General features: G+C 42.4%; 1 protein-coding gene across 3 annotated transcripts in view; it reads left to right on the top strand.

The window, feature by feature from the left end:
- Positions 1 to 26,436, top strand: part of CCN6 (cellular communication network factor 6) — a 47,533-nt gene that overhangs the window by 19,285 nt on the left and 1,812 nt on the right. For 2 of the 3 annotated variants that reach the window (XM_077487097.1, XM_077487098.1), the window contains exons 3-4: positions 571 to 813; positions 16,989 to 17,182. In XM_077487097.1, the coding sequence (XP_077343223.1) occupies positions 571 to 813; positions 16,989 to 17,182 (437 nt within the window). Of the gene's footprint in view, positions 1 to 570; positions 814 to 13,193; positions 13,258 to 16,988; positions 17,183 to 26,436 lie in introns of all 3 variants that reach the window. The other variant, XR_013276720.1, reaches the window with a different exon arrangement.

Genomic DNA, 26,436 nt, shown 5'->3' with positions numbered 1-26,436 from the left:
GGTCTATACTATGTACAGTAGCTATCCATTACATCAGTGGTTCACAACCTCAGTCCCCAAGTACCCCCAACATCTTGCACAAGGGCTTTTATTTTAGCTAAGAGAAATGCCCAAAATATGGCCTGTTGGGGGTACTTGGGGCCTGAGTTTGAGGACCACTGCATTACATGTTTGATCTTCCTATTTGTATGCAAATATATGGTACCTCATAGATGGTTCATCTCATTTGTCATGTTCCCTCTATGTTCTCCTTTTTGTGTATCTACTTTGTTGTATGTACAGAGCTATGCAAGGATTGTTTGCTCTGTTTTGTTCCTCCTTTTTCTTCAGAAAACATTTAATAAAAAACGATTGTAACAGAAAGATGGCAAGTGAACATCTGCCAAACATAATATGTTGCTGACCAGTAATAGAATGGTATATAGATACATACCTATTTACATGGCTTAACATTATGCCCCTTTTCTGAAAAATATGGCCTATGGAACATTCAAACTTATAACAAAGAAATTATTATTAAGTAGCGCACAGTATACATGTACCTGATATTTTCTGTCCTTGAACTTACAGATTTGTATGCTGTTGGATGTGAACTCAACGGTGTGCTTTATCAGAATGGACAATCATTTCAGCCAAGTCCCTTTTACACCTGTCTTTGTATAGGTGATACAATTGGATGCTCTCCACTGCTTAATTCCAAACAAGATGGAAGTCAATGCACAGAGTCTACAGACGTCACAAAAAAAAAGGCTGACTTATCGAACTGTGCTCTAGAGAAGAACGCAGCTATGACAGAAAACAAACTTATACCAGGTATACAGCATTACCTAGCTTTCTTTGTTTGCTGTAAGGCATCTTTATACAGGTCAACCAAACCTGTTGATTTTAAATAAATTTCGTTTTAGTCCACAATAATATTTTATCATAGTTTGCAGCACTGACAGATGTCATTGTAAGTTTGTTTAGTGATATTGAGCCAGATATTTGCAGCATGTAAGCAACACGTTACATGTTAGGTTACCAAGTGATTAATAGTTTGTCAAGTTTTTGCGGATTTTACAGTGGACGCTTTTTGTATGTAGACATTGGTAATACTGTAATAAATTTCACAGCATGTAAGGCATTTGCAAAGCATCAGAGATTAATAGTGGAAATGTCAACTTTGAGTTGTTCAAAGGAAACAAACACTGAAGGATATTTGTAGGTATATCTTGTGAAAATTATAGTTGTCTGACTGTCTGTGGCTTCCAATGTATAATACAAGAGTTTTTCAAGTGAAGTCAACACCTTATTTTTGTAGAGTTCTAGGGTCTGTGACTCAGAAAGTATTGAGGCCTTAAAGTGTAAGTATCCCCCCTATCGTTTTCAGCCAAGGAAGCTGCCATCTTTGTGTCTGTTTAAACTACAAATGCCATGATAGTGCACATGTAATCAGCTATGACTCCAGCCATTGGATGGTTTGATAGTTTGGCTGAGAGCACAACCAATGGGAGTGTTACATTTCCGGTATGTGCTGGAAATGAAATGGTTTTATGGATGGGTTTACTTCCGCTGTAGGTTGGCTATAGATGGACAGCAGCCGCAACAGCTGAGCTACAAAAGTTTTCCAAGATTCAAGTTAGACAGAAGTTGCTCTAACAATCAATTTCTGACAGACAGGGACTGCCACAAATGGAACAAAATTTGGCCCCTGCTGAACTAGCTGAGTTTTGATTCATCTATGGCCAGTGTTGACATTAGTATGACATTCAGGTAACTAGCATTTTTTGAGAACGTGAGATCAATAGTGGCAACCTATGTATTTTCCTTCATACAGGCTTCCTTTAGGCAGGGCTCACACTATTGCGAATTGGATGTGGGTTTCGCAAGACCGGCTCTCTATGTAGCCAGTTCACACATCTCCTGAGTGGATCTGTTGCGATTTGCACAGGAGTCCTGTGCGTCATCTGGTCCGTTTGAGGTCCAAATTCAGGCAAAAATGCGGGCTAAAATCAGACCTGAAATGGTGAATGGGGAGGCAGTGGACCCCCCACTGTGAGCTGCTCTGTGCGGCAGCGTGAATCCAGCCTTAAAGCCTTGTAATTGTAATACATGTTCCAGTAAATGTAGGGATCATTATTTTAAGGCATTTTGTCTTTTAATTGTCAGCACTTTACCTTATCAGGATTCATTGTATATTCTGTGCATGGGGAGCAAAAAATTTTTTTCTGAATGAATATGCTGATAAAGATTGACTAAATCCACTTTTAGCATTTGTAATCCAATTATATGAGATGTATCTTGTGTATGATATCTAGATCATTGACCTTAATCAGTAGCTGTCACTGTGTAATGTAAGTGGTAATAGCTTTAGCTGTGTGTTTTCATCTATACTATGGCTCACAGATGCATGTTATATTTGAAGATGACTCACAGGCTGTTCCGAATCCGTTTTGTCGCATCACTTACATTAAGTGCAGAAATCTCACTGCAGGTTTTTTAAAACCAATAATTTAGCACATTGTGTGTCAGTGCCAAATTATTGTCATTCATATAATAATGGCATTGCTTTGTTTAGGCACATACCATTTTCAGCTAAACAATACTTTCACTAGTATTGGCGGAATTTTTGTTGTAATTATCATCAGCAAAACAATGATGAATCGCTAAAGGGATTTATGTATGAACAGTGAGCTAACAAAAACATTTCTTGACGCCCATAGTAATTAAACAGCTTGCAACTGCACTCTAGTACAAAATTTAAAGGGCTAATTTTAATCTGCTTTGGACAAGCGATCATGTGGATCAGGCAATACTGTCACCTCCTACATGCCTGTTTTTTTTTTTTTTTTATATACCTGAACAGTTTTTTTTTATTGGGAGTACTGGACTGTGAGCCTAGAATTTGGCTCGGGGTTGCGGATCAGCCTCATTCACTTGGCAGCGGTACAGCTAGCACAGATATAGAATTTTTGCAGCTGCAGTAGTGAAGCAAAGCATTATACAACTTCATCTGGTTGCTGCGTTATTTTGAGGTAGTTGGCCGGGTCACGGTAAAACTGTGCCTCAACCGCCCCTGACCGCAAGTGAAAACCAGCTTAAAATTATATATTCTGATTGGTTATAAGAACATATTTCCTGCGGGCTGAGAGTTAATATTTCAAACAATCTTCTGTTTTATAGGTTAATGTTAACAGTAAGTCTTTTATTCAGGGTAAAGGGTAGGAATTCCTTGCTATAATCATGACTTCATATATATTTTGTCGTTTATGAATTTAGACATCATTTAGAAGATACACAGATTTATAGACAGTAAATTATCAAACAAATTCTGTGGGTGTTAAAGTATAACTAAAGACAAAATTTTTTTTGTTGTTTTGGATAGAGTGGAGAGAGATTAGAACACCTGCCAGAAAATTACCTTAATTTGCAGGGATTTCCTCTCACTTCCTGTCTGGCTATGGGTCAACGCCATTATTGATTCGGGGGCATGCAGCTGCTTCATCGACCTGACCTTAGCTACTCAACAGCGCTTCCCACTACGATCCAAGACACAGGGTTTTTCAGTATACTTGGCCGACGGATCCAGTCACCCAGGAGACCTGGCCCCTCTCTGTGACTACACCAACTCAGCATAAAGAACTCCTAAGCCTGGATGTGATCTCGTCTCCACTATTCCCCATCATTCTGGGCCTTCCCTGACTCCAAGCCCATAACCCTCAGATTGATTGGAGCTCTGGTCAAGTTTCAGTCCCATTACTGCTAGGAACACTGCCTCCCTAGGGCTTCCGAGACTGAAACCAGCTTATTATGGATTCAGACCCAGAGACAAGCCACAATTCAGCCTGTACCCAAGGCTTATGAGGAATACCAGGATGTTTTCAGTAAACAGGATGCAGACTACACCAGCTCAGCATAAAGAACTCCTAAGCCTGGATGTGATCTCGTCTCCACTATTCCCCATCATTCTGGGCCTTCCCTGGCTCCAAGCCCATAACCCTCAGATTGATTGGAGCTCTGGTCAAGTTTCAGTCCCATTACTGCTAGGAACACTGCCTCCCGAGGGCCTCCGAGACCGAAACCAGCTTACTATGGATTCAGACCCAGAGACAAGCCACAAGTCAGCCTGTACCCAAGGCTTAAGAGGAATACCAGGATGTTTTCAGTAAACAGGATGCAGACACACTGCCTCCTAATTGACCATATGACTGCCCTATCGAGTTACTCTCTGAGGCTGAGATTCCCTTTGGGCGCATCTTCCCCCTGTCTGAGAAGGAACAAGGAGCATTAAGGGAGTACATCAACGAGAATCTCAAGAAGGGATTTATCCCCCCTGTCCACATTCCCCACAGGGGCTGGAATTTTTTTTTGTGACCAAGAAGGACCAATCCTTAAGGCCATGTGTCGATTACAGGGAACTGAATAAGATCACGGTTAAGAACCGCTACCCTCTTCCCTTGATGTCTGAGCTATTCCAAAAACTGAGAACAGCAACCATCTACACCAAACTGGACCTCAGAGGAGCATACAACTTGGTCCTCATCAGAGAAGGGGATGAGTGGAAGACCAGGTTTGGCCACTATGAATATTTGGTAATGCCCTTTGGCCTATGCAATTTGCCAGCCACCTTCCAATACTTCATCAACAATGTTTTACGGAACTTTCTAGATATCTTTGTCATTGTTTATCTGGATGGTATCCTAATCTTTTCCTTATCCCTGAACGCCCACTGAGGACCTTTCAAGAGTGTCCTCTCCGACTTCGTTAACACAGACTCTATGCCAAAATTGAGAAATGTGAGTTTGAGTGCCAGAGCATTACATTTTTGGGGTTGATTATCTCTCTAGCCAGAATTAAAATGGACCCCCAAAAAGTTTCTGCCATCCTGGATTGGCCGGCACCCACTGACAAGAATGGGGTGCAGCGATTCATAGGATTCGCCAACTTCTACAGGAGTTCATATAGGGGTTTTCAGCTATTATAATCCCCATCAACCAGTTAACCAAATCGCACCTGCGAATTGTTCACTTCTGCCCCGATTTTAAGCCACCCTAACCCAGCACTACCCTACATCTTGGAGGTAGACACCTCAGAGTCAGCAATAGGCCCAGTGGTGTCACAACACCAAGGATTAAAAGACCTGATGCACCCCATAGCCTTCTTCTCCCACCGACTCTCCCCAGCAGAGAAATTATTATGTGGGTGACCGAGAATTACTCGCCATTAAGGCGGCATTAGAAAAATGGAGATACCTACTCAAGGGCGTAGCACACCCCATACTGATCTACACAGATTACAAAAACCTAGAATACCTACGATTTGCCCGATAGCTGAGGCGCTGTTCTTCACAAGATTTACCTTTTATATCACTTATAGACCCGGATCCAAGAACGTTAAACCAGACGCATTGTCGAGGATGTACGATGAACCAAGGGGAACCAGCCGTATCATATACCATTTTACCCACCGGTAACTTTCTGCTATCACAACCTGATCTACTGTCACAGATTAAACAGGCCTTCAGTAATATCAGTAGTCCCCCCGGGGTAACCTTGGTAGCCTGAAATGGGTTACAATGGCGGCAGAGTTCGATTTTCGTACCAGACCAGGCCCGGGTACAAGTGCTAAAGTTTCTTCACGATCAGCCACTGGCAGGCCATTTCAGCATCACAAAAATAATAAACTTGGTACGTCATACCTTCTGGTGGCCAGACCTAGAGGGGTTCTTCCTGCCCTATCTGTATCCGAAGCAAGACCGCAAGGAGCTGAGTTTGGGGGTTACTGAAACCATTACATGTCCCCGATAGACCATGAAAAATTATTGCAATAGACTTTATCGTAGAGCTCCCACCATCAGAGGAATGCAGGGCAATCTTTGTGGCAGTAGATAGACTATCAAAGATGGCCCACTTCCTACCATTGAAGAATACCCCATCTGCCTTGGAGATGGCCAGAGTCTTTATTAAGGAGATTGTGAGATTGCATGAGGGTGCAGTGAACATTGTATCTGACCGAGGGGTGCAGTTCACCTCATGGTTTTGGAGAGCATTATGTGAGGTCAATGAAGATTGAGCTATCCTTATCCTCTGCATACCACCCCCCATACCACCCCCAAACTAACAGACAGAGAGAGCAAATCAGACCCTGGAGCAGTACATCCGGTGTTTTACATTGTTTGTACAAAACGATTGGGTGTATGCATACATTAATGCTAGACATTCCGCCACAGGGCCGTTCCCATTTTTTGCAAACTATGGTTTCCATGTATCTTTTCTATCTGATTTTCCTCAGTCCCAGCAGTACAGAATACAATGGAGTTCCTCAGCTACAACAACAAGATCCTACAGGAATCAGTGCTAAAGGCACAGATGGATAACAAGCAGGCATTCGACAAAAAGAGGAGAGGGAAGCTGAATCTTCAAACAGGAGATCGAGTATGGCTATCCACAGCAAACTTCAGGCTGGCATGCCCATCAAAGAAGCTGGCGCCCAAGCTCATAGGTTCTTTTCTGGTAAAACGAAGATTGAACAAGGTATTGCATGAACTGTCCTTGCTGGAATCACTTAGAATCCACCCAGTATTCCACGTATCACCTGGAAACCTGAGATACAGGACCCCTTCCCTAACAGAGGGTCGGGTCCACCCGAACCAGTGTTAATCAATGGTGATGAGGAATATGAGGTTGAAGCCATTCTCAAATGCAGGAGAAGGAGAAACCAGCTGCAATATCTCATAAAATAGAGGGGTTATGGTCCAGAGGACAACTTTATATAGTAAACGGTATCACACTTTCCAGCCTTTTTATATATCCTATATGTATGTGGAGACAGTGCTATTGGGCAGCCCAGGATCCCACAGTATTCACAGGACCCTGAGGTGGTTCACATGTGCGTTTTGACTGAACTTAATTGTGAGGTCACATGCTCTGAGGTGAGCAGATTCACATAGGGGGAGCACCAGTGTGTGGACATGTGAACACATTTGGATCACCATAACAAGAATCAATTATTTGAAATAGACTTTATGGTTTAATCATGTTGCACTGATTCATGAGATTCACTGTCAGTGTATTATATCACTATAGCACCTTACTTCACCATTAGTCACTTCATTTATCCATTTCATATTTGGATTATCATGATATAATTTTAATTATGTTTGAAATGGACTTTATCATCTAATCATGTTGTTTTGATTCACAAGATGTATTATTAGTGTATTTTCTTTAGGCACTATAGCACTTTATTTCACTATTATATACTCATCATTACATATGCATTGTTCACATTATTAAGATAGCACGGTATCTTTATATATATATATATATATATACATACACACACACACACACACACACACACACACACACACACACACACAAATGCTACTTCATTAATGCTTTTCCTGCCACTAATGTAATACTCACATACTTACCTGTCCACCAATATAGAGACCGGGTGATGCAAATCTAAAGCAATCCCTTTATGGAGATATGCTATCATATAGAGCAATTACAGTATTCATTTTTAAGCTATTCCATGTAAAAAAGAAAAGTGCTGCTTCCTTCAATAACAAAAAGAAAGTGATGCAACATTTTTCTTCTGTAACTGATAGAAGGCTTTTCAGGTTCACAACGAAGCAGGAAGTTGCACACTGAAGATGACAGATCATATCCAACTTTATTAAAGCCAGACAAATCACACTGCATCCCTACCTAAGGACCACCCTTCTCTAATGTTCCAACCAATATGGGCTTGATCAAAGAGATGTGATTAAGTCATTCACAACTAGTCACAGCTAGTCACGTGCTACAGGGGGCAGATCCAGGGGGACATTTCCGTCTAAATTAATTCATTATATCAGTATATTATTCTAGTGAGAAATCATATGAATTAATTTGATTCAGATACAAAAACTAACCTAAGGTAGTATTTTAGTTGTATAAAAAAAATTTGGATCATTTGTAAAAAAAAAAAAAAAAAAAAAATGTCATAAGCAGGTATTGGCAATAAATATCCAACTGGCAGGGGAAACTTGAGAAAAGATAAGCCACACTAGGAAATATCTGGCAAACACTGGCTTTTATAAAGAGTTACATGCTTTAATAAATGACATGCAAGGGGAAAGATAAAAAAAAAATCTAACAGTGAGATATGAGAAAAGGCTGAAAACTGTGTGTTAATGGTGAGGTCCAGGGAATAATAGGTAGGAATTGTTAGTAAATCTGATGCACCAATGGAGTGTAAATTGTGTGTTATCTTCAGAATGTATTATTTTCTAAAAAAAAAAAGGTGTTCACCAAGAGCCCTTTCATACCAAGAGCGTGGCCGCATTAGTGGTAAAGCGCCACTATTTTTAGTAGCGTTTTTCAGGGGCTAGTAGGGCGCGTTTAACCCCCGCTAGGGGCCGATGAAGGGGTTAATAAAGCTCGTAAAGAGCCGCTGCCGAGGTGCTTTGTGGGTGCTATTAACCCCTTCATCGGCCACTAGCGGGGATTAAACACGCCCCCGCTAGTGGCCAAAAAAGGCTGTTAAAAATAGTGGTGCTTTGCCACTAATGCGGCTGCGCTCTCGGTGTTAGGGCTCTTAGTGAAAACCTTTTTTTTTTAGAAAATAATACATTCTGAAGATAGCTTCGGCAGCACTGCCCATTGATTTCAATGGGCAAGGGCGCTTTAGGAGAGGTGTATACACCGCTCCTAAAGCTCCCCAAAGATGCTGTTTGCAGGACTTTTTTTAGCGTCCTGCCAGCGCAGCGCCCCAGTGTGAAAGCACTTGGGCTTTCACACTGGGACTGCAGATGAGACTTTTTCAGGCACTTTACAGGCAGTATTTTTAGCACTAAAGCACCTGAAAAATGCCTCCAGTATGAAAGGCGTCTAAGTCAATGGTCTATTTAGCCCAGGGTAACCCTCCCAGCATTATTTTTCCATGCTAACTGACCAGTGTGAGGACTGCCCCCAGGATAATGTATCCTACCAGTATGAGCAAAATATTACAGCGCACACATGTTAAAAATTACATTTAACTCCTGCAAAGCTATTTAAAACACCTGAACATTTTCAAAAAATATGGGGATTTACTCGCACCATATGGCTATATGGTGCTTAACCCCCCTGACGGTATTCCCGAGTCTGACTCGGGGTGGATTTTTCATACCAAAAGCGGTATCCCCGAGTCAGACTCGGGACAGTGTCGCTGGATCCAGGAGGAGGTTTCCTTACCTTCTCCTTCGAATCCAGCGATGTCTCCTCGCTGTACGAGCGAGCCGTGCCTCGCTCGATCTATCACATCGGCGATCTCCGTGCCCTGCGAGCGTTGCGACGCACGGGCACGGAGATCGGCGCCAAATTCAAAAAGTGAAATAAACAGTATACATACAGTATAATGTAATCTTACAGATTACATTGCTGTATGTAAATATTTCACATCCCCGTTGTCCCTAGTGGTCTGCCCAGTGTCCTGCATGCAGTTTTATATTGTAAAAACTGTTCTTTATGCCTGGAAACTGGAGATTGTCCATAGCAACCAAAACTGTCCTTTTACATCAAAAATGATTTTAGACCAGCTAGAAAACAGCGATAATAAATTAGAATGACTCGCAGAATTGAGCGATAGCGATTTGTGGGGAGATCCGTCATCAAATACTGAAAAGTAATGACAGTGACAATTCTGCAACTCGGCAAATTTCAGTGTTTTTGATTAGATTACATTATTGAATAATTTTTATTATTGTTATATTATTATTTGGTACAATTATTTATAATTATTTATTATATTATAATTTATGATTTAATTTTTCAAACTTTATCATACCTGGGATGTCTGCTAGACTCTGGTTTGGACAGATTTAAGAGAGTTATTCCTAAGAATTGCAGGACTACAATATAAAACGCCAAATTTTCATGCAAAATAATGGTACCGCTTTTAGCACCTAAAATCCGAAATAATGGTACCGCCAGGGAGGTTAAGCCCACTTACTGTGACAAAGTACCCATTATCAGTGGGTCCTACGCTATTCATATAATGGACTATTCTGCTTCTCTGAACCATGGGAGATCTACACTCCTCTATAGGGAAGAACTAAAGTACTCCTCCTATAACACAGGTGGACACTGAGAGGCAATGATGAGGGAGTGGGGTGCTCCAGCCAAAAAGGATTTGGTCAGAATCCATAGAATATACAAACACACCCTAAAAGATGCATTAGAAATGTTGCAGACATAAGACCATAAAATAGAACAAACTATTACAGCGCATACATGCAAAAAATGACATTTAACACCTGCAAGGCTATTTAAAACACCTAGACATTTTCAAAAAAATACGGGTATTTGGTCACACCATATGTGTGCTTAAGCCCACTTACTGCGACAAAGCAGGATCTTCCATTCTATGGATAGCGTAGGACCCACTAATAATGGGGTACTTTGTCACAGTAAGTGGGCTTAAGCACCATATAGCCATATGTTGTGATCAAATCCCCATGTTTTTTGAAAATGTTCAGGTGTTTTAAATAGCCTTACAGGAGTTAAATGGTATTTTTTGTATATGTGCGCTGTAATATTTTGTTCTGTTTTATGGTCTTATGGCTGCAACATCTCTAATGCATCTTTTGGGGTGTGCCCCCCAAATTTTTGTTTGTCTACCAGTATGAGCAAGACATGGAGTGAACCATCTCCCAAACATGTTGGTGACAGCAGAGCTTGAAGTAATAGAGTACAAGGGACATTTTCTGATTCCCTTATATTGCCCCTTTCACTGCCCTCATTGCCACTCACAGGCATTGGCTGCAAGGTAAAATGCCACATTGATTTCTTGGAGATATCTCTCCTAAGCTCAGGGCTATTTCTTCCAGTTCCTTTAGTCAAACCTGACAGGGGCTACAAAGGAACAGGGGCAATTTATTAGGGGCAAATTCTGGTAAGGAGGATACATTTTTTACCATTTTGAAATTAAAAAATGCAATGTGCTATTGGTGTAGAACTATAAAAGACAGTTTGGAGGAGCCTATCGTTCGGCTTAAAGATGAAGATCTCTTGCGGTCCTAATTGGACCTTGGAAAAAAACTGATTAGAGTAGTGACTGCTCTGCAATTGTAAACAAATATCTTTAACATTAATTTGGATTTGTAACATTCATTTGGATTTGTTTAGTATTTTATACAGATGAACTGTAAGAGACGTAATCTAAGTTTTTCTAACTAATGCAATGGCTACTTATTGCATATTTTACAACTTAATATTACAAAATAGTACATATCCAAAGGTAAATGAAATGGATTCTAAAGGGCACATATATGAGAGATGAGAGTACAAGCAGTCAACTGCTGCTGCTGAACCAGTGTTTTGTACTACTGAGACTTGTTTGCCGTCAAATATCCGTGATTTCACTAATAAGTACATCTGTACAGGCATACCCCACTTTTAAGTACACAATGGGGTTTATTTACTAAAGCTGGAAAGTGCAAAATCAGGCTCACTTCTGCATGGAAACCAATGAGCGTCTAACCCCAGCTTGTTCAATTAAGCTTTGATAATAAGACCTGGAAGCTCATTGGTTTCTGTGCAGAAGTGAGCATGATTTTACACTTTCCAGCTTTAGTAAATAAACCCCATTGTGTACTTAAAAGTGGGGCATGCCTGTACATCTTTTAGGAAATAATGTAGTGTTAATTGTTCGATAAGGGTTGTGAGTTACATTTAGGGGGTTGTGATTAAATTTAAGTTAGGGGTTGATTTTTAGGATTGGGTTAAAGTGTTACTAAACCCACAACAGTAAAAATCAGTCTGTATATGCAGTAAAGCATGCTTGTTATACTCACTGTGGAACCTAAGGCGTTAATCCTCTGCATCGTGTATTAAGGGTGTGTTATCCTGTCAATCTGATCCTTCTCTTCTTGCACTCACTCCAGTTCCTCTCCTGATAGAATAGAGCATTAGGGGACAAGCTGCACATGCTCAGTTTGTTGCGTATTGCTAGAGAGTTTTCTGTTTCGTTGGAGAGTGCAAGTGATCAGTACAGGGCCAATCAGCACTGTCCAGACAGAGGGTCAGAGGTCCTGCAGCCTTGTAGGACAACCAGGGGAAAATAAAAACTCCTCCTACAAGCTTTAACCAGACACTGATACAAGTCACAAAACTGCTCTAGCTGCTGATGAAAAAAGTATTTAGCAGTTTATATTAACTAAAATAATTGCATTCCCATGTTCTGTGTACTGTGGGAGACCAGATATAGTGAATGTAGGGTCCTGGGTTTAGTAACACTTTAAATTTTAGGGTTAATTTAGGTTAGGGTTACATGTAAGGCAAAACTTGGGAGGGAGTGGGAAGGCTTAAACCATTTGCCAGGTTTTTATTGCTGGCTGTGTCCCCATTGGAGAAATTCACCCCTCTATTTCTGGTGACTATTGTCATTGAACAGAAAGTGAGAGGAAATGAAAGTTTTATGCCCTGTACACACAGTCAGACATTCCGACGACAAAATCCGTCAGATTTTTTCCAACAGATTTTGGCCCAAACTTGTCTTGCATACACACGGTCGCACAAAGTTGTCTGAAAATCTGATCATTCAGAACGAGGTGACGTAGAACACGTATGACGGGACGATAAAGAGGCCAGTAGCCAATAGCTTTCGTCTCATAATTTATTCTGAGCATGCGTGGCACTTTGTCCATCGGAATTGTCTACACACGATCGGAATTTAAATGATCGGATTTTAGATTCTGCTCTCAAACTTTGTGTGTCGGAAATTCCGACGGAAAAAGTCAGATGGAGCCCACACACGATCGGATTTTCCAACAACACGATCCGATCGCACATTTTCCGCCAGAAAGTCCGACCGTGTGTACAGGGCATTAGAGTTGTCATGAGAGAGAGAGAAAGAGAGAGGAAAAGGGAATTGACGAGGACATATATTTTGATGACAACTGTGTAAGAAATTTCCCCTCCCTTTGTGAAAATGTCCTCTTACTTCTGCTGTGTCTTTAAGACAGGAAGTAGAGGAAAATCTCCCTAGCAAAAACAAAACTAAAAACAAATAACCCGAGGTGTATATTGACAATATATAAATTGATAATATAACACAGCTTGCGTAGGTAAAAGTTATCTCATTCCTTGGCACTTATCAGCTTTGCTTTGAATCTTTGTATGATAGCATGAGATAAACAATTTAATATTCAAACTAACATTTTAACATGCTCTTATGTATTGCAGATAAGTTCTGGGCTTCTAACCTGCTTCCTCATCTGACAGCATTAAACCAATGTCTACCTTTCAGGTATACGTATAGATTTGGTCGTATTAATGAACAATGTTAAGGATGGGCAATGTTGAAAGGCTACCTTAATGCTTTACGGAGTACTAATGCAGACAAGGTGAGAGTAGATGCTTTTATTAACAAATTAAACAAAGAGGACTTTTGAATCGCAAGGTATTCTTTCATAAGTATTATAGGTAATAACTTTTCAGAGATCTTTGAAACATTAATCCAAGCTTAATCTCTGTACAGCTATCCTTATATCTTTCTTTGTAAAAATAAAGTTATAAAAGTGAGGATATACTGTATACTGTGATAGGAAACGAAGCAAGCAGTGACTGACGATGGCTATAGGCAGGCTCATCAATAGCCACCAGTGCAGAGACATCTTTATGTTGCTGATTACTTTGGAATCTACTGCATAGTATCTTGGGCTAACTGGATGGAGTAGTACACACATTGTAAAAGTACTTATTCACTTATTAGTTGAATACATTGGAAAACAGTGTGTGCGATAATGCGTGCTTCCAAATGCTAGAAAAACTAATTTGGGGTAAAACACTCTTTTCAATAAAAAGTTTGTAAACAAAAGAAAAACAAATTTTGTAACCTTCCATGGTCTAATTCGAGTTAGATTGCTGCATCAGGGTGGTACACCAGGAGCAGAATTAGAATGTTTATGGCCACCCTGGCAAATAACCTATACAGAGTGTCAAAACCATGTTATAAACAGGATTCCTCACAATATCGCAGTCCTGATAAAAAAACAATGGGCAGGAACAAATGATCTGTGACATAAAATTGAAGATTACCATGGTTAGTTGGTAATCAGCATTAATTCAAAGCACTGTTTTCTTATAACAGAAGGTATTTACACATCCTTACTTCCAGCGCAAAATCTAAAAACAAAGAGATCAGTCTCTGCTTATGGGTAGGTGGGCAGAGTCATGTAAATCATTTCTTTTTACCCTATTTTAGCCATGTGTGCATCAAGACCTGATGATGTATAAAACAGATATTGCCAAAATATTACAGAACCAATATTACCAATTTGCATACAGATGTTTCAGGTTTCTTGGCCCTTATAGATGCATGATGTGGCTTTACTAGCTCTATAGTCAGCTCTATATTCATTGTTTAGCTCTAAACAATTAATGAGGAAAAATATATATATATTTTTTTTCTCATTCATTGTTTGCATTTGTTTATATATTTTTCCTCTCATTCATTGTTTACATCTCTTTGTGGAGATATTATTACATTGTACTTTTAATTGTTGCACTTTATCTATACCTCAGTGGATCATATTTAATGTTTTGAGTGATTTTTATAACTACGCAAGATCACTTTATATTTTATTTGTAACAGTGGATGTAACTGTTGCTGGAAGGTGGAGGCATCTTGTGGAATTTAGTCCCACTTTAACTGCTGTATTTCTCATATAAATAAATGTACACATATGATTGGAAAGCTTCCTACTTTAGCCGATGATCATGGCATACCTTGTGGAAGATGCAGTATATGCTGGTATAAAATATCAAGCAAGAATGTGCGTGCACTAATGCAATGCAACGCATCAGAAATGCGTGAAAGAGACCTCCAATTTCTCCACCATATAAATGTATAAAAATAATAAAAATTTTGGTACATTTTTTTGTATATACTGTTTAAAATAAAACATGTAATAAGAAAATATGATTGTTGTCCTTATGACACTGCTAGTTGCCTGGCTGCAATTTCCTTAACCTCTGGCTTTAAAACACTGAAAAGTCTATATATTGCAAGTAAGAACATAGATGCATACAAAGCTCTTCTCTTTGTTCTGTATTTGGGCTTTTGGTAGATTCCACTAGGTTGAATTACATGCCAGCTTGTTGCACCTCTTTGAGACTCAGCCCAAGAGTTCCAGTCTTTCAATGTGCTCTAAACAAGGAACTACAAGGAAATCATGAAGATGAAGTCACCCTACTAAATCTTGAGAAATAAAACCTATGGTGGGTGGGTAAACACCCAGGAATGCAGGGGAAGCTGTCACTTGGAGTGAAGAGCTGCAGTGGGGATCGAAAGTTTGGGCACCCCAGGTAAAAATGTGTATTAATGTGCATAACGAAGCCAAGGAAAGATGGAAAAATCTCCAAATGGCTTCAAATTACAGATTAGACATTCTTATAATATGTCAAAAAAGTTAGATTTTATTTCCATCATTTACACTTTCAAAATGACAGAAAACAAAAAAATAGCGTCTGCAAAAGTTTGGGCACCCTGCAGAGTTGTACTGCCCCCTTTGGCAAGTATCACAGTTTGTAAACGCTTTTTGTAGCCAGCCAAGAGTCTTTCAATTCTTGTTTGAGGTATCTTTGCCCATTCTTCCTTAAGAAAGTGTTCCAGTTCTTTGAGATTTCTGGGCTGTCTGTCAAGCACTGCTCTTTTAAGGTCTATCCATAGATTTTCAATAATGTTGAGGTCAGGAGATTGTGAAGGCCATGGCAAAACCTTCAGTTTACGCCTCTTGATGTAATCCCCCGTGGATTTTGAGGTGTGTTTAGGATCATTATCCATTTGTAGAAGCCATCCTCTCTTTAATTCCAGTTTTTTCATAGATGGCATCAAGTTAGCATCCAAAATTTGTTGAAATTTTATTGAATCCATTTTTCCTTCTACTCGTGAAATGTTCCCTGTGCCACTGGCTGCAATACAACCCCAAAGCATGATTTATCCACCCCCATGCTTAACAGTTGGACAGAGGTTCTTTTCATTAAATTCTGTGCCCTTTCTTCTCCAAACGTACCTTTGCTCATTCCGGCCAATAAGTTCTATTTTACCCTCATTGGTCCACAGAACTTGTTTCCAAAATGCCTCAGGCTTGTCTATGTGTTCGTTTGCAAAGTTCAAACGCTGATTTTTGTGGTGAGGACATAGAAGAGGTTTTCTTCTGATGACTCTTCTATGAAGACCATATTTGTAAAAGTATCTCTTTATAGTGGAATAGTGTACCACAACTCCAGTGTCTGCCAGATCTTTCTGGAGGGATCGTGCAGTCAAAAGTGGGTTTTGAATTGCTTTTCTCACAATCCTGCGAGCTGTTCTGTCTGATATTTTTCTTGGTCTTCCAGATCTTGCTTTAACTTCCACTGTTCCTGATGACTGCCATTTCTTAATTACATTCCGAACAGAGGATATTGACATCTGAAAACGCTTTACTATCTTCTTATAGCCTTCTCCAGCTTTGTGAGTGTCAACTATTTTCAGTTTCAGTTTTCTAGACAACTGCTTAGAAGAACCCATGGTGCTGATTGTTGGGGCAAGGTCAGATGAGTCTGGCCATTTAAAACCTTTGATATTGACATCACCTGGTCTTCCCAGACGATGATTAAGAACAATCCATGACACTGGCAGGTCTCAGCTTTGCAAAGGGGGCAGTGCATGCTATAAATTCTGAAGGGTGCCCAAACTTTTGCAGACGCCATTTTTTTGTTTTCTGTAATTTTGAAAGTGTAAATGATGGAAATAAAATCTAACTTTTTTAACATATTATAAGAATGTCTAATCTGTAATTTGATGCCATTTGGAGAGTTTTCCATCTTTCCTTGGCTTCGTTATGCACATTAATACACATTTTTATCTCGGGTGCCCAAACTTTCGATCCCCACTGTATATAAGAAGTGGGTGATTCAGCCCATTGCTGTCCACCCATAACCTGAAATGTCAGTTTTTTTGAAAAATCACTTTAAATATGCTATGCTTTGTTTCAGTGTACAAGATTTTACCACTTGTTTGGAAAAAGAAATGCCTTGTCCAAGCAACTCAATGGAGTCTATGTTCCAAAACATGTGGCATGGGGATCTCGATCAGGGTTACCAATGAAAACAGAAAATGTGAAATGACAAAAGAAAAAAGACTGTGCTACCTACGACCCTGCAATAGTACTCTGCTTAGTGCTATAAAGGTAAGCATGTATGAATTTCCTTTTTAGGTCGTCAATGTACATTTTTTAACTATGTAATAGGTATTTTAAATTCAAACCATTGGAATACATTTGTGGAGATTTGTTAGTTATACCCAGGGCTTTTTTTCTCAGAGAATAGGTGCAAGAACTCAACCATGCCCGCCACACTCACATACCTGCCAAATGGCATCAAATAGTAGCTCTTCCCTCTGCATACAACTCCCTCCCTCCACTGCCCTCATTTTCTACCCCCTCCTTAAAAGCTCCACCATCTGTCATATATCTTATCGTTGTTGCAATATTATTAAGCTGAAACACATATCCGGCTGTAATACCTCCCAGCATACTATACTATACTACAGTCACTTGCAAGGGAGATTATGCAGTAGGAGCATCAACAACTGGTCACCAGGGAAAAAATGGAGACCACAGAGGATGCAACCTACCACGCACCCTTTCCTGCCCATGACTGCACTGAACCCTGGGCACCCGTTCTGTATCTCCCATGTCCCTGTCTGGCACTCAGTGGGATCTGCACAGGAGATCTGAGCTGTGGGAGCTACTGGGAGATAAGCTATCACTTGTTAATGCAGAAGCTGGACTTCAGTGTTGCCAAGTAGTAGTAGTGGTAAGCAGGGAGCAGAAGACCTGAGCCAGAGCTGGTGGAACTGAGTTCCCCCTAGTTCCTGCTGAAAAAAAGCCCTGGTTATACCATAATAGATATTCCAGAACTCAAAGCGTGTTATGCACCACTTGGCTGCTAGGTTCACTTCTCACCAGGACCCAGTCTGTATGGAATTTCTACATTCACCCTTTACTTGGATTGGCTTCTTATAATTTCTCAAATCTCTTCTGAAAACATAAAATACATGTTTTCAATTTGCTTGGATTCTGATTAAATTAGCCCTATATTATGCATACCTCCCAACTTTTTGAGGTGGGACTGAGGGACACCTATCAGCAAATGTATGCAGGCATAGGACGCACCCTCTGCCACACCCCCTTAAAGATGAATTGTACAAAAAACAAGATTGGTTAAACACGCAATTGCTTTTTTTTTTACCACTACCATTCCTTGGTATATTTAACAGACCAAAAAAGGAGCAAATTAGAGAAGTTATTGTTAGATAGAGATGAGCTTCATGTTCGAGGCGAACCCATGTTCGACTCGAACATCGGCTGTTCGTCCGTTCTCGAATTCTGAATATTATGGGCCGTTCACACCAAATTCGAGTGGCGCATCACAGCCCATAATTCACTGCAGCATCACAGTGCATTGCTGGCTGATACAATGACCCGCATGCTTGGCCAATCACAGCGGCGTCTGTCTAGCGAGCTGTAATTGGCCAAAGCCAGGGTGGCTTTGGGCAATTATGGCTCAGGGGGTTTAGTACATGCCCCACACTATATAATTTACAAAAATTTACAAAAAACTATATAAGGCCACCTGCGCAGTGTGTTGCGGCGACGGAAAGAGATAGACGAAGAGACAGTGTGATTTCATTTTATTTGAAGCTGTTACAAATACAGTCGGTGTATTGTGCCATCTTCACAGTGTACACCTAAAGCTACCCCAATTGCTGGTGTTCTGCTGCTCCTATACCACAGGCAGCTGCAGCAATTACAGTCAGTGTACTGTGCCACCTGCACAGTGTACACCTAAAGCTACCCCAATTGCTGGTGTTCTGCTACTCCTATACCACAGGCAGGCAGCTGCAGCAATTACAGTCGGTGTATTGTGCCACCTGCACAGTGTAGACCTAAAGCTACCCCAGCTGCTGGTGTTCTTCTGCTCCTATACCACAGGCAGCTGCAGCAATTACAGTCAGTGTACTGTGCCACCTGCACAGTGTACACCTAAAGCTACCCCAATTGCTGGTGTTCTGCTGATCCTATACCGCAGGCAGCTTCAACAATTACAGTCGTGTATTGTGCCATCTGCACAGTGTGCACCTAAAGCTACCCCAATTGCTGGTGTTCTGCTGATCCTATACCGCAGGCAGCTGCAGTAATTACAGTCGGTGTACTGTGTCATCTGCACAGTGTGCACTTAAAGCTACCCCAATTGCTAGTATTCTGCTGATCCTATACCGCAGGCATCTGCAGTAATTACAGTGGGTGTATTGTGTCATCTGCACAGTGTGCACATAAAGCTACCCCAATTGCTGGTGTTCTGCTGATCCTATACCGCAGGCAGCTGCAGTAATTACAGTCAGTGTATTGTGTCATCTGCATAGTGTGCACATAAAGCTACCCCAATGGCTGGTGTTCTGCTGATCCTATACCATAGGCAGCTGTAGTAATTACAGTCGCTTTATTGTGTCATCTGCACAGTGTGCACCTAAAGCTACCACAATTTCTGGTGTTCTGCTGATCCCATCCGCAGGCAGCTGTAGCAATTACAGTTGGTGTATTGTGCCATCTGCACAGTGTGCACCTTAAGCTATCCCAATTGCTGGTATTCTCCTGATCCTATATCTCAGGCATCTGCAGTAATTACAGTCAGTGTACTGTGTCATCTGCACAGTGTGCACATAAAGCTACCCCAATTGCTGGTGTTCTAATACTAATAATACTACAGACAAACAGTTGATTCTGCTAGCTGCAGCATATCAGTATATATGTCCCAGCTTTTTGCAGCTACATCTCCCTGCAGGCCATTAGTATGTCTGGAAGGCAAACAAGGACAGGCAGACAGTCACAAGCCAATAAAAGAGGGCAAGCAGGCTCTGTGTCTAGAGGCAACAGTGCTGGTCGTGGACACAGTGCATCCTCATCAGCACGTGGCCATGGGACACGCTTGCCCTTATTTTCGGCAGCTGTATGTGTTGAGCCTCAATATGTCGAAGACTTGGTAGAGTGGATGACCAAGCTGTCCTCATCCCCCTCTTCCTCTCTCACCCAGGCTCAGGGTACTGGTAAAGCAGCTGCCAACGCGGCCTCTTCCCTCGGCTCAATGGCATTAGTCACTCTTTCCCTACCCCCACCATGTCCTCCTGATGAGTCCCGCGAACTGTTTGAGCACAGTGTTGAGTACATGCTCCATGAGGATGCCCAGCATTTTGAAGGCTCTGATGATGATACCGAGCTAGAGGAAGGGAGTAACATGAGCCCAGAGAGAGGGGATGAGTGGGACAGCAATCTGGCAGTCATGTTCCCCCAGCTGCAGAATACTGCCAGGTTTGCTCCAGTGATGAGGAGGGGGGGGATGATGAGGTCACTGACTCCATGTGGGTGCCTGATAGGAGAGAGGAGGAGGAGGCACATCTCCAATGAGGCAAGATGCCCTCCAGGGGCCAGCTTAAGGGCAGTACACCGACTGCATCACACCGCAGAGCTCCGCATATGCAGGACGCTGCCTCTGCGCGTTATTCCAAACGTTCTTTGGTGAGGGCCCTTTTTGAGACGAGTGCATCAGATCGCACCGCTGCTATTTGCAACATATGTCTCAAGCGTATCTCATGTGGCCAAAACATCAGCCACTTGGGCACCACATGCTTGACCAGACATCTGTCGATCTACCATGCAGTTCGTTGGCAAGCGTACCTTAAAGACCCAGACCAAAGAACAAAGCGGACCTCTCCTTGCTCCTCATCAGCTGGGATCTCCAACACCATTATATTTTCAGTCCTCTCTGAAACCTGCCCTGAGAAGAATGAAGATGTAGAATTAGGTGTGTCACAGCCAGGTACTTGCAGGCAATCTGCTATCGGTACTCCGACGTCCAAATGTACCAGGCAAATTTCCCTGCCTTAGCTGCTGCACCGTCAAAAGAAGTTCACTCCCAGCCATCCACATGCCCAGCGGTTGAATGCTGGCTTGGCTAAATTGCTAGCACTTCAACTGCTGCCTTTTCAGTTGGTAGACTCTGCCCCCTTCAGGTTCCCAAATGCCACTTTTTCTCACGGAAGGCGATTCCGGCTCTCTAAAGGCATGTGGAAGGCAATGTCTTGGCCTCACTGGACAGGGCGGTCAGCTTACTCATTGTCCAGCAGGCATGGACAGGGACGTTACCTATCTTTCACGGCTCATTGGGTGACTCTTCTGGCAGCTGGGGTGGATGCAAGACAAGGTGAAGTAGTGTTGGATGTTGTTCCGCCACCAGGCCTCCAAAATGCTACTACTGGTGATTCTGACACACCTCTCTCCTCCACCCCCTCCTCTTCTTCTTACTCCTTGGCCTCTTCTTGTGCTTTGTCCTCGGAACCAGCAGTGCTCTGTAGGCATTCAAGGGGCTACGCAAGTAAGCAGGCAAAAGGATGCCATGCCGTGCTTGCGCTGGTGTGCTTGGGGGACAGGAGCAAAACTGGGGCAGATATTCTGTCAGCTGTGCAGGGACAGGCTGAGAGGTGGTTGACGCCACACCAGCTTAAGCCAGGAATGGTGGTTTGCGACAATGGCACCAACCTCCTCTCCGTCCTCTGACAGGGACAACTGACCCACGTGCCCTGTGTGGCTCACATCCTTAACTTGGTAGTGCAGTGGTTGGGCAGGTACCCGGGCTTGCAGGATGTCCTGAGGCAGGCCAGGAAAGTCTGTGTGCATTTCCGCCGCTCATATAATGCCAGTGCTCGGCTGGCTGACCTACAAAAGGAATTTAACCTGCCCAAGAACAGCCTAATCTGTGACATGCCCACCAGGTGGAACTCAACGTTGGCCATGCTGCAGTGGCTGCATATGCAGCAGAGGGCCATCAATGAGTACCTGTGCGACTACGGCACCAGGACAGGGTCAGGGGAGCTTGTTTTTTTTCCCCGCGCCAGTGGGCCATGATCAGGGATGCATGCACTGTCCTGTCACCGTTTGAAGAGGCCACGAGGATGATGAGCAGTGACAGTGCATGCATCAGTGACACTGTCCCTCTTGTCCACCTGTTGGAGCACACCCTGCATGGAATAATGGACAGGGCACTTGAGGCAGAACAGAGGCAGGAAGAGGAGGACTTCCTTACCTCTTAAGGCCCCCTTTATCCAGACAGTTTTCCTACTGGCCCGCCAATCACACAAGAAGAGGAGGATGAGAAGGAAGAGTATTGTCAGAATGGAGGTGGAGCCTGCCACTCAGCATCAGCAGCAGTCTTTTAGGGATCATTTACAGTTCCAAGAAACCCGTGGAGTTGTACGTGGCTGGGAGGAGGTGGCTGTGGATCATGTCGTCCTTAGTGACCCAGAGGACTCCGGACCAAATTCCTTAGCTAACCTACACTGCATGGCCTCCGGAAGGATCCTCGTATTCATCGGATCAAAGAGAGGGATCATTACTGGCTGGCAACCCTCCTTGATCCACGTTACAAGGGTAAGGTTGCGGACCTTATCTTGCCGTCGCAGAGGGAGCAGAGAATGAAACATCTTTGGGAGGCCTTGCAGAAAGGTCTGTGCATGTGCTCCCAGAGACTGGGAGGTTACAAATTCCTGGTCCTGGACAACATGTTGTTGAGGCTTCCGTCAGTCACAGAAGGAGCGGTGGAGAAGGTGTCCATCTGAGGGATGCGTTCAGACAATATTTTAGTCCGCAGCCCCAAGGTATGATCGGTTCCAACAACCATCGCCAGCATCTGATTTACATGGTGCAGGAATACCTAGGGGCAAGATCAGACTTGGACACCGCTCCCACCGAAAATCCTCTGGGTTACTGGGTCTTGAGGATGGATCACTGGCCAGAGCTTGCACAGTATGCAATTGAGCTACTGGCCTATCCTGCATCCAGTGTTCTTTCGGAATGCACATTCAGTGCTGCTGGAGGCTTTGTAACCGATCACAGGGTACGCCTGTCCACCGACTCGGTTGATCGAGTGACCTTCATAAAAATGAATCAGTCTTGGATCACCACCAGCTACCAAGCACCTGAAGCTGATGTGACCGAATAATTTCTGAAATGTCAGATCCCTTCAACACTGCCTATGCTGATGCTGAGTGACTATCCTGTTATGCTGATTGACTATCCTCTTCCTCCTCAATGATCATGCTGATAGCTTGGAAGAACATTTTGGGTTCTAAGTGCCACCACCAGTGGCTAAGGCCCGATTTTTCAGCCCCTGTTTAATAGGGGCGTGTAATTACAATTTTTTTAATGCAATATTTTGCAGGAGGCATTGTTGCTGCACTCCACTACAATATCTGTGAGGGGTTGCAGTGCTGTGGCACCAGCACCAGTGCCTAAGGCCCAATTTTTCAGCCCCTGTTTAACAGGGGTGTGTAATTACAATTTTTGATGCAATACTTTGCAGCAGGGCTCATTCCTGCGCTCCAAATAGAGTATCTGTGAGGGGTTGCAGTGTTGTGGCACCAGTGCCTAAGGCCCAATTTTTGTGCCCCTGTTCAACGGGTGCATGTAATTACAATTCATGATATAATATTTCACAGCAGGGCCTGTTCCAGCACCCACCAAGAGTAACTGTGAGGACTTACAGTGTTATGGCACCAGCACCACCACCAAAGGTGCATTTTTTCTACCACAATGGCATGTAATTAAAATTCTTGATATAATAGTTCACAGCAGGGCATTCCAGCGCCCACCAAGAGTCACTTTGAGGGCTTACAGTGTTGTGGCAACACCAACCCCTTAGGCCCAAATTTCTGCAGAGCATATAGGGCAGGCCCCTACTTTCAAACATCTAACTTACAAACGTCTCCTACTTGCAAACGGAAGGAGACAACAGGAAGTGAGATGAAATCTACCCCTAGGAAGAGAAATTCTCTCCTGTAAGAGTTGATATGGGAAAAACGTATCTCGTCTCCACTGATGCTTTATCCCAATCCTTGTTTTACTAAAACAAAACAAATTTTCAAAAAACATTTGTCATTGGGACAGAAAGTGAGGTGAAATCTTCTGAAGAGGTGCACAGACAGCAAAAAAATCTTACAGGGGGTGATAACCCTTCCCTATGTTTTCCAAAAACCTTAAAAATTTATTTTTTGACTGGAGCTACACTTTAAAAATGTTCCAGTTCAAAATTACAAACAGATTCTACTTAACAACAAATCTACACAGTTCCTGTCTTGTATACTGCTGTTCTGAGTATATAGGGTACGGGGTTCCCCTTAACCACTTACAGACCGGACCATTTTGCTGGTCAAAGACCAGACCACTTTTTGCGATTCAGCAGTGCGTCGCTTTAACTAACAATTGCGCGGTCGTGCGACGTGGCTCCCAAACAAAATTGACGTCCTTTTTTTCCCACAAATAGAGCTTTCTTTTGGTGGTATTTGATCACCCCTGCGGTTTTTTATTTTTTGCGCTATAAACAAAAATAAAGGGCCAATTTTGAAAAAAACACATTATTTTTTACTTTTTGTTATAATAAATATCCCCCAAAAATATATACAAAAACATTTTTTTTCCCTCAGTTTAGGCCGATACGTATTCTTCTACATATTTTTAAGCGATTATTGATTGGTTTGCGCAAAAGTTATAGCGTTTACAAAATAGGGATAGTTTTATGGCATTTTTATTAATAATTTTTTATTGTGACTGCGACATTGCGGCGGACACATTGGACATTTTTGACACATTTTTGGGACCATTGTCATTTATACAGTAATCACTGCTATATAAATGCAGTGATTCCTGTGTAAATGACACTGGCAGTGAAGGGGTTAACCAGCGGGTGGCAGTGTAGGGGTTAAGTGTTCCTTTCATTTAGTGAACACTGATCTCTGCTCCAATCACATGGAGCAGAGATCAGCATCACTAGTTGCTAGGCAGAATGGGGAAATGCTGTTTACACTGCATTTCCTCCATTCAGCCACCCCGTGAGACGATCGCGGGTATGCCCGTGGCAATCGAGTCCGCGGGACCCGCGACCGGACTCACGGGGGTACCGACTGGCACGCGGCATTGAAGATTGGACGTACCTGTACGCCAATATGCCTGCCTGTGCCATTCTGCTGACGTACATCGGCATGCGCCGGTCGGGAACCGGTTAATATCCATACGACCCAAATGGGCTGGTAATGGGCAGGGGGGTACCCATGCCATTTTTCTCAATGATTTTCATCCATATTGCCGGGACCAGACATTACATTAAAACCGCAAGCAGTTTTAAATGACTTTTTTCCATTAGAAATGTCATTTTGTGCAGGGACTGTTCTAAATATGGTAAAAATGTGGCACTTCACAGGCATACTATAGACACCCCCCCAGGTACAATCTTTAAAGGAATATTTCACTTTTTTTTTCACTTTAAGAGTCATTCAAATCACTGCTCCCAAAAAAACTGCAGTTTTTAAAAAAAAAAATGTGCATTGATACATGTCCCCTGGGGCAGGACCCTGGTCCCTTTTAGGACAATAACTTGCATATTAGCCTTTAAAATGAGCACTTTTGATTTCAAACGTTTGAGTCCCATTGACTTTAACAGGGTTCTAAAGTTTGCGCACTGACATAATACTATACTACTATACACCAGTGGTAATCAACTCTGTCCTTAGGGCCCACCAACAGGCCAGGTTTGAAAGATAACTGAAATACATCACAGGTGATATCATTTTCTGCTCAGCTATTGCAGTATTCTAGTCTGCATCTCCCCAAGGTAATACATAAAACCTGGCCTGTTAGTGGGCCCTGAGGACAGGAGTCGATGACCACTGCTATACACTGTTACTTTACTAATGGCATCTAGTTACCATCTAGGCACAATCAAAGGGTTAACTGTATGCCTAACAATGTGCAATAAGTGTTGCTTTTACTAATAGATGTGGCTGTGTATTCTTCCTGCTTTGCAAGGAGAAAACATAGCCAAATTGTTCCTCCATGTACAGAGCCCTGTGTTGTTAGTAAACACAGGGCTCTGTACAGTGACTCACTAAGCCGATCAGCAGGCACTGGCCATAAATTATTGGCTGGGACCTGCTAACCAACTTGTGCTGTAGAAAATGACAGCACAGGCCGGGTGGCAGGTGTGCACCCCCTACCCGAAAATGCTTTATTACGTACATATATGCAATGCAGCGCAACGGGGCCGCCCTGGCACAGAAAAGCGTCATTTTGCAAGTGGTTAAAACAAGACAAAGTAAGATATTGTACACATTCCACATGCTGAATGATCCCCAAATACTTTCTATTTTATACTTTTTTCTTGTACTGTATATTGAGAAAAGTCTGCTTTGAGATGGTCACAAAGGTGCTAAAGTTATTGGACAGTCTGCCCGATTTACACAAACACATCTATGGCTATAAATTACATATCAAAACGGACACCTTAAGTCTGTCAGAAAATCACTCAGTTGTTCATCTCACTGAACACATACGGATTT

This window comes from Lithobates pipiens, unplaced genomic scaffold, assembly GCF_037356315.1.
Source record: "Lithobates pipiens isolate NorthernLeopardFrog02 unplaced genomic scaffold, aLitPip1_a1.2 Scaffold_18, whole genome shotgun sequence".
Lineage (NCBI taxonomy): Eukaryota > Metazoa > Chordata > Amphibia > Anura > Ranidae > Lithobates > Lithobates pipiens.
This window is presented reverse-complemented; position numbering and strand designations above follow the sequence as displayed.